Source organism: Anopheles maculipalpis, chromosome 2RL (genome assembly GCF_943734695.1).
Source record: "Anopheles maculipalpis chromosome 2RL, idAnoMacuDA_375_x, whole genome shotgun sequence".
Lineage (NCBI taxonomy): Eukaryota > Metazoa > Arthropoda > Insecta > Diptera > Culicidae > Anopheles > Anopheles maculipalpis.
In genome coordinates, this window is record NC_064871.1 from 67,732,270 (window position 1) to 67,748,174 (window position 15,905).

Below are 15,905 nucleotides of genomic sequence, written 5' to 3' on the forward strand. Positions count from 1 at the left end.
CCCTCTTTACATTTTTCAACGCTAGGATTTATTTGGTGTGCTAATAAAAGATTAAAATATTTTTGCAATCATTGATAAACTTTTGATCAAAAACAAAAATATGCTTTAGACAGTTCAGTTGCTAATGATCATTCTACCAAAAAAATTTAAATTTATACCTTGTAGAAGAATCAAAATGAGTATTTTTCAAAGAGGTCTTATGCAATTTGGCGTTCACTGTATGTGGTTTATAAAAAAACGAAATAAAGCCTGCAAAAGAAAACATAATTCGTCATCACATGATGAAATGGAAAAATTAAATAAATTACAAAACAAAAAAACCCGTTAATGTTCATTCAAGATGGTTTGCTTTTCTTTTCTTTTCCAAAAAAAAACACATCCGTCACATGTTAAGTGCTCCTCCAGGTGATCGTTACAAATAAAACACGCGCGATCGGGTAGGAACATCGGTCGGTCGGGAGGGTGGAGATGGGCAGTAGAAGTAGTATAGGGGTGGTTGGGGACCTTCTTTGATAGGTTAAATCTAGCGCGGGGCATAAGTAACCCGGAGGAGGAATTTTCTTACTTGCATAAACCTAAGGCTAGCTAGAGACCGTGTGCTTTAGACGCAGCAGCATCAGACATCGAGACTTACGAGTCATTCAAAATTATATTTAGTATACATATATATTGTTTACCGTCGTTTTGCTAAATACTAGAATTATGCAGCTGTTCCTACACTTAAAACGAAATTAAAATATGCTTACATTCGTACGTGTACGTTGTCAATACACACACACACACACACAAGAAAAGTAACACATTGCGGTAAGCGAAGACAAAAATTAAACTAAAACACGAGCACGGGGTATACACACACGGGGGCGACCCAGTTGGTCAAATATTTTACACTAAAAGTCCACTTACTTCCCTTTACTCTTCACGTCGATAAAGGAAGGAAAGCTTTAAAAAGCGATATTGGTGTGGTGACATGATCTTCTCCGATCGTACGCTTCTCTCTCAGTGCTGCAAGGGATGTATTTCCTTCGCAAATACACTGTTTAGTTTCGTTTAAATATACGCGTAAATGTTATACAGTCGCGCTTGTTGCACCGATCACTGCTGATCAGAAGCACAGCAATTTACTAAGAAAAAAAAAAATACACTATCGACTAAAAGAAATCTCACTACAACACAACCGAACTCCTCCTCGAAAATGGGGTGCACAATCAGTCAAGGTGAACACAGAAAATACAACACGGCGGTAGTCCCCACAACACTAAATCTCATCTTCAAAGAATGGGCAGTGATTGAATTAATTCTTTAGATGTTTGTGTAATTGGTTTGGTTTGGAACTCTTTCGAGGATCGAACGGAGGATCATCTGGGGTTGTCCAAAGAACATGTTAAGATAACAGACAATAGTTACTAAAATTGTTTCATTTCGTGATTTCTCGCGTGGTGTGCGCGCGCTTTGATATACAAAGTTTCCATCCTCTAAAATGAATTCGTAGGATCACTAAGGGGAACGTTTAAAATAAATAGTGGAGTATTACAGGCCCATTGAGGAACTTTTCAACCCGTATAGTGAAATATTGTATTAACGAAGAGCTCTGGTTTTGAAAGGCAGTAATTAGAACAACTTTTACAAATAATTTTTTGCGACAAAATCCGCTCAATAGTGAAATATGATACGGCGTGCTGCTGTGAACATACTATTGAATGACTCCTTTTTATTTCGCCGGTTTTTATTGGAGAGCTCCAAACGCTTGGCAGAAATTTCACAACAAATTTCAATGTTCCACACGCAGTCGATTTGCAAATTTTTCCCTAAACTGAATACAATATTTCACTATATGATTGTAAAGTTCCGTAAGAAGCTTACAATATTCTACACTATCGGTTTGAAAAATTCAACTCAGTGATTCAAGAGATCCGTTAGATGGATCTAAATCCTGCAAAGAGACCTTAACACACGCTCGCGTATAGCGTCGGTGTGTGAGTGTTGCTTTTGAAAAATAAAAGCTCCAATAAAATTGATGTACCTAACACATTATTCGGTTGTTTCCAGGGTTGTGTTGTTTCATCGTCTAAAAAGAGAGCGATATCGATTGTACTAAAAAAACACCCTTACACACATTCCTGCTTCGCTGTTTCTTGGCGTTTACGTCTCCCACTTTTCCGGCTTTTTCGAGGTATGGCGCAAACATGTAGTTTGAAAGGAGAAAGATAGAGAGAAAGAAGGATTGGATGCGTTTCGAAAAGTAATCGCTAGCACTAAGGGACGAAACCGTAAAACAAAATTATTTTATAAAAATCAGTCCAAAACGTAAATTTCTAAAGAAATATTCTTTGCTCAGCCACAGTCCGAAAAGTACTCCCGGTCCAACGTGGATGGATTAATGAGGAGTTCCATGGGAAGCAATTTTGTTTTTCACCATCAAACCTAAACCTAGCACTCTAAAAGCCACGCTCGATGGACGGCTTTTTCTGGTAAAGTTTAGCTTTCGTTTAAAAATGTTTTTAACCTAAAGAACCGAACGAAACCAGTGTTTTTAAAATTTATCCTACATTCCATTGCTTTCCACATTAAACGATTGTTACGTTCACAAGACAAAAACGAAGACACACATGCAAATAAACCCAAAAGTGGCGCCCGTGATGAACGAAAGCTATAAACGTCTACATAAATCCATAAGTATCTGGGGGCAGTACTATTTAAAATGGCAGTGTTGCGTTTGTCCCGCGAGATGTCGTTTGTGCACATACACGCTCACACACAGATTGCAATTTGAATCATTCTTCTCAAGCTGGCAGTTTTGTATATAGGAGATTATCCTCTTACTATTTGGCGGAATGTTGATTTGGTGTGTATTCGTGTGTATTCGTGTGTATGTGTGTGTTTGTGTGTGTTTTGATTGCAGCTGTCCAAAGAGAGATGAGTGTGACACTGTTTTGTTTTTTGATTCGTTCAAGATAACTATTGTTTTTTGCTTTCTGGTTCTGGCGGTTTCTGTCTGTCCGTCCACACACACACACACACACACACACTTTTGCTATCCCATAAATGCAATTGCACCTCCGTGTTTGTTTTTCGACATGTTGCGATTTAGTGTTTTCCCCCCGTTTTTTCTTTACTATACACAGCACTTTGCCTTCCTTAACTTTGTTTCCGCTTTGTCTTCTCTTCGTTATAATTAATTAGTTTTTTCATTTTCTTTACAATTCAGTCAAATGTTTTATTTTTTTATCAACCCCCCCACACGGTTATAGTTTTTCTTGTGTTTTGTTTTTTTGTGTATTTGTTTTTGGCAGTGATCATATTTCTTTGCGCATGTTTTTTACATTAATTTATCTCTTTTCTTCTAGTAGTCTCTGCGATTTTTCTTTTGTAACTTTGCGTTTATCATACCGAGGCGATTAATTAAGCTTTTCAACCATGCAGGGACTGTTTAAATTTTTAGTTGCTTTTAGTACCACACAAACACACACATACATAGTATATAACCTTTTTGAAGTTTATTTTGTTCCTAGAGCCAATTTCCGATAAGCCTGTAATGTGCGTGTGTGTATGGGTAAAGGAGAAGAACGAAGGATTCTGACAAAGGAAAGTGCACTGATCAAACTGGAGAGCAAACGAAATGCACACACCTTTTCCCCTATCATCAAGGAGTGACGTTGGGCTAGTTTTAGACTGTACCCTGTAAGACCCAAAGTCAAAATGAGTCATCAAAAACAGGACAATTGAGGACATCGATTTTAGGTGCTATTAATTTGGATTAATATTAGCTATAAATCATGCGATCTTCAACAAAAATTAAATGCCTTCCGATCGCATCCTTATAAGCACACACACATTCCCACACTGTCGTCCAGTTGTCATGGTGGTGGTTCTTTATTGCAAAGAAACGATTGCCTCTTATATGATCCTCTATTCCCGTTACTTGCCTCTGTGCAGGGGGGGTGGGCAAGAATAGTCTTCCCGGATTATCACACACACACGCAGTTAAAAGTGATAAAACGTTCATATCTCGCTTGTTTCGGTGTGCATGTTTGCCTTGTCTGTGTGTCTAATCCTGTGCAGCTCTCTCCCTCCATTCGTACATTCGTCCTTTACTGTACAATTTAGTAAAAATACGTTTTTTCAGTCTTTAAACCATCGCAATGTTTTGTTTTCGAAAGTATTGCTAGATTACTCTATGTTTGCGCCCCTCTCCTGACGTCGTGTCCCATACACGTTGGGGAGGATGTGGTTGTGTGTCCTAGAGAGTACACTGTAGGAGGAGGAGACTTCGCTTCCGGTACAGTGTGGGGGACACACTCTAGTCGCTTTATGGTCACAGCGGTGTACTAATTCTAGCTTTACATCACTAGCACATGTTATGTTACGGTTCTCCATCATTATCATCTGTTCATGCTTCATCTCTACTAACTCGGTTTCCCTTTTTTCTTTTCGCTATATACTACACACAGTACTACTTTTTGAGATCAACGGATTTGTGAAATAATTTTTCTTTCAAGACGACTCATTATCCTGACAATCCCGAGGCGAGTTTCTCTGTTGAAAAACACGCCGAATATTCCGGTTTTGAATATCCTCTTTCCAAATAATAAAAAAGGAGTCCCAAAAGCCCTTCCGTTTTGTACAGCGCAGCACATCGATTCGATGCTTGCTGCTTGATGCTGCTTGGTTTGTGTATTGCTAGTCATACCATCGAACTTCCCTCTTGACAAAATTGCCTTATTAATCACTATTAAGGTTTATTTCTTCCACAAACTTGCCTTAATAGTGGATCAATATGAAGATCGTTTAATTTGTGCATGGTGATGATCATGCACCATCCTAGTTCATATTTATATTTTTCATTCCTTCTCTTCAACTCTTCTTGTTGTACTAAACGTAAAAAATAAAGTAAATAAAGCGCCGGTAAACCATCGATCGAGACCAAAAAAAAAAGAAAACTTAGGAAAACACCTTTTCAAACCGCTGCTGCTGCTACTTCTCCTTTCTGACGGACAATTATCTAGTTTTTTTTCTCTTAAACTAAAACGTAATATTCACAAGTTTGCTCATATAGCTACAAAACGGAGATATTAAATTGGTTAAAATTATAACTACAAATTAATCCTTTCACGACACACCCACACTCACACGTGCACGCACCTTCCAGAGAGAAATCATTCCATGGCGTAATTGGAGGACTTTTTTGCCTTTTTTTTTACTTGGACGTCCTACCGTACGTGTTTGGGTTTAGATGCGTTTAAACGTGTGTATGAGTGTGTCTGAACAGGTGGTGTTTGGTGGGGAATTTCTTAACCGTTTCTCCTCTTCCACTACTACTACCTTGCACTTCATTCCGTTTATGATCAGTCCACATCATTATCGTGCGTTTTCAATGCGCGCTACATAGCGTTGGGCGCTTTTTAATTCACTCTAATCGTACTTATAATTCTGGTTATTACTTAATATTTTCAATTGCTCTCGTTATGGATTGTATCGTTAGTGGAGAAAAAGTGTCAGGCTGTCTGCTTCCCTTTTTTTTTACCTCCTATTAAACATTGGTGCCTCCTCTACCGAGAGAGGACAAAGTAGTACTTTCATTTGTCCGTCTGCAATTATAATACAGTTCAAAAGGCGGCTTCTTACCGCTTAGTTGTGGTATTTCCCGTAGTAATGGTACTACGGCTACGATTTCGTTCACCTGTTACTCTATGAGATGTTGCTTGCTGCTTTCCACCGGCCTGCATCGCTGGCAATAATCGGGTACGTCCGCTGTTTCTGATTGATTGTGGTGCAGCTTTACCAGGATCGACATGGAACTTGCGCTTTTGATTGTGCGCTGAAGTCGACGATGGTCAGGAAGATGATGTCTTCGTGTGTCCGGATGAAGATGATGAAGATGATGACGTTGTGGAAGAGGAACCCGACGAGGATGTAAAGGAGATCGTCGAAGAAGAGCTTGAGGAGGACAATTGCATAGTGCCGCAGTTTCTCTCACGGCTGCTGCTGTTGCTACCACAGGATGATACGGCAGTGTTGTTGCTGCTACTTGCACCGCCCGACAACGAAGCCAACGAGGCTGAAAATAGCGACGAAAATCCGCTAGACGTAATCGATTGCGACGAAGAACTCGTGGCAGACAGTTTGGACCGCTTGCGCTGTTGCTTTGGTGCTGTACGACTGTTGAACGGGACAGCAGCAGGTTGCTGGTTGGAGAAGCTGTTGTTGCTCCAGCTGCTGTTGCTACTGATGCTGCTAAGATTGGAGCTGCTTCCGCTACCACCGCTGGCAGGCTCAAACGTATGCTCGTGCAGTGCAGCAAACGGGTTGACGATGGCAGCTGCCGTTGGATTCAGCCGATCGTGCTTCAAATAGTCCGACAAATCGTTTCGCTGCTCGATCGTGAGACTGTGAATGTTCACTTGCTTGACAAACTTCTCGCCCATCGGCAGCTCCGGTAACCATTCGTCCGGCAAACTAAAAGTAGAGAGACGAAGTGCAATAAAATGTTAATATTCATCACATTATAGTTGCTCACCGCTACGCGCCATACGCTATAGGTAATACTTTTTTTAGGAAATATCTAAATTCGATATACACTGTGTCAAAAAATTGTTCGTACAGTCTAAGCCAATGAAAAGCCATTGAAAAAAAAACAGTTATTGAATCCAATAACTCCTCGACCGGCTGTGAAGCAAGATGGTGGTGATCATGGTATTGTTTGGGTGCAAATGACATCGAAAACTCGATATTCGTTGATTCTACAGTGGATCGACACTAGAGACTATGGAAAATAACTTGAAAAAAAAAATGCTGTAAAATTGAGCATTGGATCAAATTTTGAGCTTGTCTAAGATAATGATTCGAAGAAATAGATGCTGCATAACGTCAAAACAATGCTTACGCATCCGCTCCAGTCTCCAGACCTTAGTCCTGTTGAGAATTTGGAGGGATCGTTGTGAGCGAAAAATTGGAGATCCTCCGATCCACAGTAAAAAATAACTTCTAAGGGTTTGTCATGCAAGAGTGGGAGAAAATTGCTTCTAAAATAAAGTATAAATGAACTTTCTCGATGAACAAGGCGTTTGCAGAGCGTAATTGGGTGTCCGTGCCGTCGTACGGACAATTTTTTCATGCTGGTTAATGATAAGAATACATTCCACTTACGTTGTGGAATAAATCTAACATTTGTTTTGAATGATTGAATGTTTTATCAATTATTATGAATCCCTGTCTTTGCTGTACGGTCAATTTTTCGACACAGTTGTACGCGGAAATATATTGCACGCGCACGCTATTTGCACTCGAGCGTATATCGAGGAGCTGCTGTAATAGTTTTGCAAGTATGCTATTTAGAGACTTACATTTCTGCAGGATACCACCGAACGAGAACTTCCGTTCCTTCTCTGGGCACATGACGACGGCCAAGCCGTAGTCCACGGAACGTTATTGCGCCACCCTGTCCACTCGCGATCGTACCGAGCCGTATCAAACGATGCTGCAAACCTTCCATTACGCCAGAGTCGAAGAAATCAAAACGGCGAGCTGCACGATATGGTACGGAAACGGGAAACGAAAACGTGTTGCGATTAGTGCTATTGCAAAGACCAACGATTTTTTTCAATGTTAAATCTAATTCTAATTATACATAAAAGACATTAAAGATATGGTAATAGTAAGAAATGTTCAACGCAATAATAAGTTTTTGTTTGCACTTTTTGCTTGCGTTTTTTTTGCGCGTGTATGTATAAGATGCACTCGGAAGTCCTTTTTCGGCGGTCAGCTTTAATTTAGCCATTGGCCACATGAACTCTGGAATTACACGCAGCTGGGCGCTGGTGATACTGCTTCCATCGAATCAATGTGGGCTGTGCGGCTTTGAGCTACTGCCATGAGGACATCCTTTGTTGAGGGGGGGGATATAAGAAAATCTGTGAAGCAAAAATAAACCTCCCATTCCAATCGGCCGATGGCAAATTTCAACGACCTTTCTTCTTCTACTGTGGACCAGTCAAACGAACGATCATGTCGCAAGCGCATAGTTGTAAAATTGTTAAAATCTAAATGCTATCAAGAAACAACACACCACATACATGTTACATAGCTATCGATACATAAAAGTTAAAGAGACACTCTTAAGTACCGGAATATGCAAAGAAAGCATAGATAAGCATTTCTACCGACAATTGTAGCGAAAATACTGAAAGACACCTTTGAATCATACGTGACAGTGCAAGAGAATTCAAATGTAACCACAACTATGCTACACATTAGTGAGATGTGACGAAAAAATGGGAAGATAAAAGATTCTGGGACATGACATGACACTATTGATATTGAAAATAAAAATGGCTTGCAAGTTAAATTACAACGCTACAACGACAAAGCATTACTTTACGTTTTCGGACCGATTTTAATACATTTTTCCGTATGTAAAGTAACCCAAACGCGCAATTGAAATCGATTGATCAGTGGTAAGTCTGCAATTTTCTACTTGTAAAAAACGGCAAAAACAGTTGGAACTTTACCCGGACAACAAATTAAGATGTGATTCGTTCTAGCGCACCAACTAGACTAAGTGTATTCAAATATGATAAGCTATATGAAAGTGTCAATGAACTTCAGTTTGAACGTCATTGCCAAGAGCCTGATCTGAGACATTATCCAGTCGATACAAAAGCCTAACATTACATCAGCAGTCTAGCTGTCGGTCTTCCAGCGGTGTGGACGTGTATTGGGGTTTGAGACAAATGAAAGTTAACCGTGGTGCTTACGACCAAAAAATTACACGTTGTTCTACGATCGCCTACACGTTTTGTAAAGGCGGTTGTTGTATTTAATTGAAATTTTCCAGAAAGGTGAGGTGATTTATTGTCTAACTATTAACATTTAATTGCAAACTTTTAAAAATTCTTTTTATTTTTCCCTTTCAAAGCTGTAAAAACCTTACGTCTACATTTAGTTACGGGTTCCATTTTATAGAACCTCTAGTTATGCTTATCTCAAGGCAAAAAACAAATAATTCAGTTAATGTACATCATCAAACTAGTTTCACTGTTTTGACAATAACCAAGTAATTCATTAAAAAAAAATCGAAAAAAATAGTTTCAAATAAATTCAAAATTTTAACCGAGTATGCCCGGGATAAGGCAAAGAATAAGGAGGAAATGCCTTATCAGTATGATTATAAAATTTATTCAACACAAGCGGTGTTGACAATACGGCACTGGACCGTCATTATTAATTATAAAATAAAAATAAAATAAATAAATTCAAAATTTTCTTCTTGCACAAAAACGTGAAAAATAAATTGGTCTAGGCATTCTATAAATTTCAAGTGTGTACAACTTTCCTATCAAAAGATAAAAGGGAATTTATATGCAAAACTTACGCAGATAGGCGGTCATTTACAATAGGGTTAAATCACTTATGATGACCCCAGAACGAGAGTAAAATTTGTGGACATTTTCGTATTTTCATAGCTCTGACTCTCTCAAGAATTACATACGGCGATATCCAATTGGACGTTATCGTTACTGTACATTCGGTTCCGCGAAATCCCAAAGCAAGGGTTCGCAAATTGAAGCATTTGTTCTGTAAATTTTGCCATAATGTTCTATCGCAACAAAACTAGTGCCAGGCGTGCGAACGAAATATAGCACATGCTTTTAAAAATTCTACCCACACATAACACCGCATAATTGGTTATCCTTGAACATGATCGCTCCCCCTCTGACTTCCACAGTAATTAGTCAAAAACCCGTCTCCCTTTGCTCTCCTTCGTTAGAATAAGTTATGTATGTACATGGATTGGTACCCTCTTACACTTTGCTAACACAATTTGATGCTCACTATTCCGATCATCCTCGGAGCACAGCAGCAGCAACACTTAAAGGAAAATTGGCGATCATTGGGAACACCTACCTGACCATGGTTGCCGGCGGTAGCGCAGTTTTTTGCCCGTCTTTCGTAGCACCTTTGGGACGGGCGGATCGGACGATCGCTTGCCAGAACTGATGCTGTCCACGTTCGCGAAGTGACTGTTGACGTGCTTGAGCAGCATTGGCTGGGGAAAAAAACGACAACAACGAACCAGTGAGAATACCGATTAATTTATGATGAACTGTTACTGTGTTGTGTCAATATTTATTTTAATTTTATTTTATTTATTTTAAATGTCTGCCTTAAAGATTTAACAATGTAACTTAATAACTAACTTTAAGGGAAAGGTAAAGAAAAAGACGCACGAAGATAGGAACGAAAGATTGATAATTTGACATGATAGTCAAATATATGCGTAGGAAGTTTGGGAATGAGAATAACAAGTGACTACAGTACAAAGCATTCAAACAAAAAGGATTATGGACATCTGACGAAAAACGAGTCATGAGACCCAAAATGCATATTTACCTGCGAGGCGAAGCGCATTCCACACCCGGCCACAATACACTTGTGCGGTTTGCTGCTGGTATGCAACACGACGTGCTTTTCCAGCCAGTTGAACTTGGTGCACTCCTTGTTGTGTACCTTGCAGCCATCCCACAGGCACGCGTACGGTGGATCCTTCTGCGTGTTGACGTGAGCGGACATCACATGGTCGAGCAGCTTCGAGCTATCGTCGTACTTGCTCTCACACTCCCGCCAGTAGCATACCCCATACAACCGGCCATCACCCGACCGGCGGAAACCCTTGCGCCCGAAATTGTGATGCGGTGCCGTACCGGACGGTGCCGGAAAGCGGATCGTTTTCGGCTGCGAAAGGATAGGACTTTTGGCGCAGCTCGTTTCGGTTGCGTGCAGCAGCACCATGTCCGTGTCGATGCTGGGCGGTGACAGGTGGGACTGATCGGAAGAGGGAGATGAGTTGGAGGTGCGAGAATCGATGGACGATTGGTCCGCATGTTTCTTTTCCAGCTCTTCCTGGATCGTCGGTTCCTGCTGCTGCTGCTGTTGGGGAAGCATGGTTGTACTTTCGGCAGAGCTGATACTTTGAGGAGTTGGCACGGCACTGTAAACTTCCTGCAGATCCGCTGCAGATGACGATGAGGTGGTAGACATGGCTTCTTGCGGTGATTGCTGTGATTGTTCGTCTGGCAGCTGTTTGACGGTGGACGATGTGTCCTCGTCGTCTTGTTCCATTTTTGGATGAACTTTAGCCACCTCCTGATGCTGATGTTGCTGCTGCTGTTGCTGCTGCTGCTCGTGCTTTTGCCGAATCAACTCCATCACAGTGGAGTTGGTTGAATGTGTGTGACCTACCGACGATCCTGTTTGATGGTGCGGCTGATTGTTGATGAGAGCGGCTTCGGCCTCTGCCGCCGCTACTGCCACATCGGACAGTAGACGAAGGGGAGGTGGAAATGGTGACGATGCCACAGATGCAGCAGCAACCGCTGCCGTCGTAGCCGCCGAATGATCGACGATCAGCTGATCCTCGGAATCATCCAAAGATGAGGTAGAGAGCGGTGACGATCGCGAAGACGTTGTCCGTGCATCGTCCTTATTCCCGTTTACACTGCCAGCCGCATGGCGACGATGATGCAGATGACGCCTTTGATGATGATGATGATCGTGAATGTGATCGTCCTCTTCGTCTTCATCGCCTTCTTCACCTTTCTTGGCCGAGGACGTATCGGAGGGTGAACCGGGAGAGCAAAGATCGATTGTAAGCGATTTGTCCTCGCTATCGCTGGAGTTGGCCACGATGCCACTGTCGTTGCTGCTGCCACAGTCAAGCGTAAGTGGGTTGAGGGCTGGCGGGGAAGTAGGCGCAATTGGAGGTATAACCGATGTTTGCGTGGAACCATTGCTACGGGACGTGAGCGTTGACGAGCGGACCAACTTCGGCAGCGGAACCGTTGATGTGATCGGAGTTCCTGACAGCGCCGCTTGTTGCTTCGGTAGCTGGACCGGCACCAAACCGGGTGGTTCACCACTAACGACAAGCGGTTTCGGCGTGCTGGAGGATGTTACCGACGGCGTGGATACTGCCGCCGAGACACCGTTGAGCATCGCGTTCATGATCGGTTTGCCGGTGGTGGTGAATGTTGGCACTGTGGCCACGAGCGGTGGTGGCGAAAGCGATTGTACCGCCGACGACACTTGCTGTTGCGCGTGGTGTTGATGCATGGATGTGGCGATACCGAGGGCGGATGCACTCATACCAGCTGGTGCCGCTGCGTAAAGCGTTGTCCCTGCGCCGTAGTGTGCTGCAGCCGAGATCGGCACAAACTGAGTCGCTGCGGACGATGTTGCCTGTGCGAGAGCGAGCTTGTTCGCACTCACACCAGTACCGTTGCCGGAGGAGGCGAGCGCAGCCGCCGCTACCTGTAAGTTTGAAAGGATCGCAGGCGAAATGTTTGCCAGCAGCGAGTGATGATGATGGTGGTGTTGGGGTTGCTGTTGTTGTTGCGGGGTAGCAGCATTATTGCTATTCACGGCAGTCGTGCCGCCATTGCTCTGTTGGATGATAGCTGTGATATTTGGTAACTGTCCAGTGGTGCCACTGGTGCCGTTCGCATTGCCTGCCTGCGAGGAAGCTGGTAACGATGGTGGCTGCAGTGGATGTAGTGCGGGAATGTTGGCGGTTGCCTGCGTGAATGCTGCACTCAGCTGCGAACTGATCATCGCCGGGATGGCGGCTGCATTAACAAAAATCCCACCAGTTGGGGTCATGATCAGCTGTTGCTGCTGTTGCTGAGGATGCTGCTGCTGAGCAGCGAACGGATTGAGTGCCGCTGGGTAGAGTGTTGGAGCACCGTTTTGGGGCTGGTAAGCGGTTGGACGACCGGTAGCTGGTTGGCAGGAGTACGGCACAACCGTGGTCGTCGGTTTGGTGGCAAACATGCCGCTAAAGTTCATGTTCATTGCCGACGCTTCCATGGTGAAGCTTTGCTGCTGCTGTTGGGTGGCGTTTGCGACCGAACTGGCTGCTGCCGCCATTAGCTGTTGTTGCTGCTGTTGGGCGGCTTGCTGAGCGGCAGCTGCAGCCGCCTGCTGCTGCTGTTGCTGTATTTGATGGATCTTTATGAAGGTGGCGTTCATGACGAGTTGCGGTGTTGGACCCGCCACTGTTGTACCATTCGATGTACCGCTACGTATCAGCCCAGCCGCACCAGAGTTGATGCCGTTTGCGTTGACTAGCAGGTTGGCGGCTGTAGCGGCCGTCGGTGTACCGGAACCAAGGGCTGATGCGAAGGCTGCTGCTGCTGATGAAGCTTGCTGCTGCTGTTGCTGCTGGTGTTGCTGCATGGCCGCTGCACTAGCAGCGGTAGCAAGTGTCAGCGACGCTCCACCGGTTAGTTTGGCTTGCTGTTGGGCAGCTGCGAGAGGAAGCAGGTTCGAGATCTGCACCAGATTTGGTATCTGACCGGGTGCGCCTCCTCCTGACAGCTGATGATGGTGGTGGTGAAACTGAAAAACGGCCGCCGTCGGAGCGATCGTAGTGGTGGCCGCCGCTGTGCTGACCACCGCTGACCCAAGTTTAGATCCAGGCATTGACTTTGTCGTGCCAGCGACAGTGGTGGATGCTGGCTGTTGCTGGGGTACGATCGACTTAAACTGTGGTACAACAGCGGCAGCCGCCGCTGCTGATGCTTGCGTTGCTGTGGTGGCCGTATGCGGCTGAGAAGCGGTAACGTTAGGATGTGACTGTTGTTGCGGGCCTGGTAGCCGGATGGCAGTGAGAAGTACCGGCGGCGAGGGTTGCGTTTGTTTAGCCATCATCATCGGATGCTGCTGCTGATCAGTCTTCTGCGTAGTAGTGGTTGTTGTTGTCGCTTGATGATGATGGTGCACACTGGCAGTCGTATTGTTGGCACTAACCGGACCACCACTTGCCGGCGCGGCAACGATCGTGTGCTGGTAAACCGCGGTCGTACTGCTCACGGTTGTCGTTCGCGGTGCAATGTTGATCGGTTTTTTCGGCTGTCCTGCAACGCTACCTCCTACCCCGAGACCACCCTGTACTGAATGGCTTATCTTGCGGGTCGCGGACACGGTCGGAGCTATACGTGCCGTTTTGCGCTCTACCTTCTTGGACACGATGGCGCTGCTGCTGCTGTTGATTGTGCTGCTGGTGGACGCCACCGAGATCCCGGAATTTCCTGTAGCCGCAGTTACGGCAGCTTCGGATGCAGCCAATGTCGCAACTGCCACTGCTTCCAAGGCCGTCGTCGATGACGAGGATGTTCCGTTCGGTATTAACTTTGCCAACGCTTGCTGCTGCTGAAACATCTTCAAATATTTCTCCACATCAGCTTCAGAAAGGGGGGCAGGATTCGTCGGGGTACTGTTTGCACCAGAAGTTGAAATGCCGTTAGTAGGCGACTTCACGGCGTTCGTTAGTTCCGGATAGCCATCGGTCGAACCGTCCCCAGGCAGCAGCTTCCGCTTCTGCTGGTGCAGTGCTGACGCGCGTCCAGCGACGGTTTTGATGCTTTTCTTCAAGTTGTTAAACGTGTTGGGCGTTTTCAACTGCGATTTGAAGTAGCCGGTGATTTTGTTCGCTTTGGCCAACTCCGTCGGCAGTGCAGCGGTCAGCAGCGGGGCAGTAGTAGTGGACGCTGCTGGCAGGGGTGCACCACATCCGGCCGATTTAACTACCAGCGGCGTGTTGGTGTTAGCGTTCACCGCCGTGCTAGCTGCCACGATGGCCATTTGGGTCAGCTTTTTCTGCGTGGCGTTGGTGTTGCTGCTGCTAGTACTGCTCCCGCTGTTCACGGCGACCAGTGCCGGTGGCCCGTTCGTATTAGTACCGACCGACTTGCACACAATCTTGGCCCCATCCTGATTCGGGCGGGCACGTTTGGCAGAGGCGGCTACAAAATTGCCACCCGTATTGCTGTTGCTATTGCTTTTAACTGTTCCGTCTGTTTGAACACCGGTGGTGGTGGGTGGTTTTGGCTGGGGTGCAGTTGCGGCTGTCGATGCCGTCGTCGCCGAAGCCGACGTTGGCTGTAGGCGCTTCAGTTTGTTCGAAGGACTCACGGCGAGTCCGCTCGGTGTGCCGCCTGAAGATGCGACACGAAGCAGGGCGACGGCGGCTGCCGCCGTGGCAGTGTTGTTGGTAACGGCGGTGGTAGTGGCGGAGAAATTGCTGCCCGCTTGTGATGGCGTCGTTGCAAAGGCAGTGATGGTAGTGGCGTTCGTTTGCTGTTCTGTTGCGGCCGCTCCTGATGTCGTTGTTGCACCTGATGTCGTCTGGGCCAGAGCGGTAGCATTACCGTTGCCATTCGTTCCAGCGTTACTTAGATTACTATTACTACTTATACTAGTACTGTTGGCGGCTGTCGTAGTGCCGGCCGGATTAGCCGTGCTGGTGGACACAACGTTCGTCGCTGTACCACCGGTACCGCCCGTGTTGACAGTGTTGTATGGCCACGGGCGCCGTTGAAATGGTTGCTTAATCGTAATGCCTCCTACACCACCAGCAGTTTGTGTGTGGGGTGCCATGCTCGATCGTGTGCTCGGCGATCGAATGTTTTCGCGATCCAGTCTGCTCCTTGCTGCGTCCCCGTTTTCTTCGGCTGCGTCGATTCTCCTGCGATCTGTGGCTACCACCTGCTGCTGTATGCTGCATTGGGTTCGACAAAATCACAAACTGTGGGCTAAACAACGGCTATCGGAGCAGTTATCGAGCTAGCAGCACTGTGTCGCGTACATCCATCCTGCACACTCCCTCTCCTCTTCCTCGATCACCTCGTCGTCGTTGAGTTTGCTGCTGCTGCTGCTGCTGCTGATGTACGATCGTGTTCTGCTGATGCATGTTTACCGCTACTAGCCACCAGACGTCGACACCATCGTTGTCTCGCGTGGTTTGTGGTGGCAAAGGTTGAAAATTTCTAGTGCTCCCCAAGCAATATCAGGCCTCAACTAAAACGATAGAAAAAAAAATGGACGGATTAGCAAGGTTTTTAACTTCTAAT

The 15,905-nt window shown here is 45.2% G+C and overlaps 4 protein-coding genes across 8 annotated transcripts in view; 1 reads left to right on the forward strand and 3 right to left on the reverse strand.

The window, feature by feature from the left end:
• Positions 1-15,905, forward strand: part of LOC126568810 (exportin-2) — a 487,296-nt gene that overhangs the window by 428,782 nt on the left and 42,609 nt on the right. The gene's annotated exons all lie outside the window — the stretch shown is intronic.
• Positions 1-15,905, reverse strand: part of LOC126568794 (chromatin-remodeling complex ATPase chain Iswi-like) — a 157,806-nt gene that overhangs the window by 136,854 nt on the left and 5,047 nt on the right. The gene's annotated exons all lie outside the window — the stretch shown is intronic.
• LOC126556357 (V-type proton ATPase 16 kDa proteolipid subunit c) overlaps positions 1-15,905 on the reverse strand; it is a 286,536-nt gene that overhangs the window by 18,225 nt on the left and 252,406 nt on the right. The gene's annotated exons all lie outside the window — the stretch shown is intronic.
• On the reverse strand, positions 5,835-15,437 carry LOC126568750 (zinc finger protein jing homolog). The gene is made up of 4 exons (XM_050225345.1): positions 10,390-15,437; positions 9,904-10,045; positions 7,344-7,524; positions 5,835-6,456 (listed from the first exon to the last, which is right to left on the reverse strand). Exons 1-4 carry the CDS (start codon positions 15,430-15,432, stop codon positions 5,835-5,837), a joined length of 5,988 nt encoding a protein of 1,995 aa, XP_050081302.1. The 5' UTR covers positions 15,433-15,437.

Bases quoted from the DNA above. Each gene is read 5' to 3' on its own strand.
- LOC126568750 (XM_050225345.1), bottom strand. From the start codon at position 15,432: ATGGCACCCCACACACAAACTGCTGGTGGTGTAGGAGGCATTACGATT. The intron at 10,046-10,389 runs GTAAATATGCAT...TTTTTTCCCCAG, and splicing joins GAATGCGCTTCGCCTCGCAG to CCAATGCTGCTCAAGCACGT. The intron at 7,525-9,903 runs GTAGGTGTTCCC...CATATCGTGCAG, and splicing joins CCGCCGGCAACCATGGTCAG to CTCGCCGTTTTGATTTCTTC.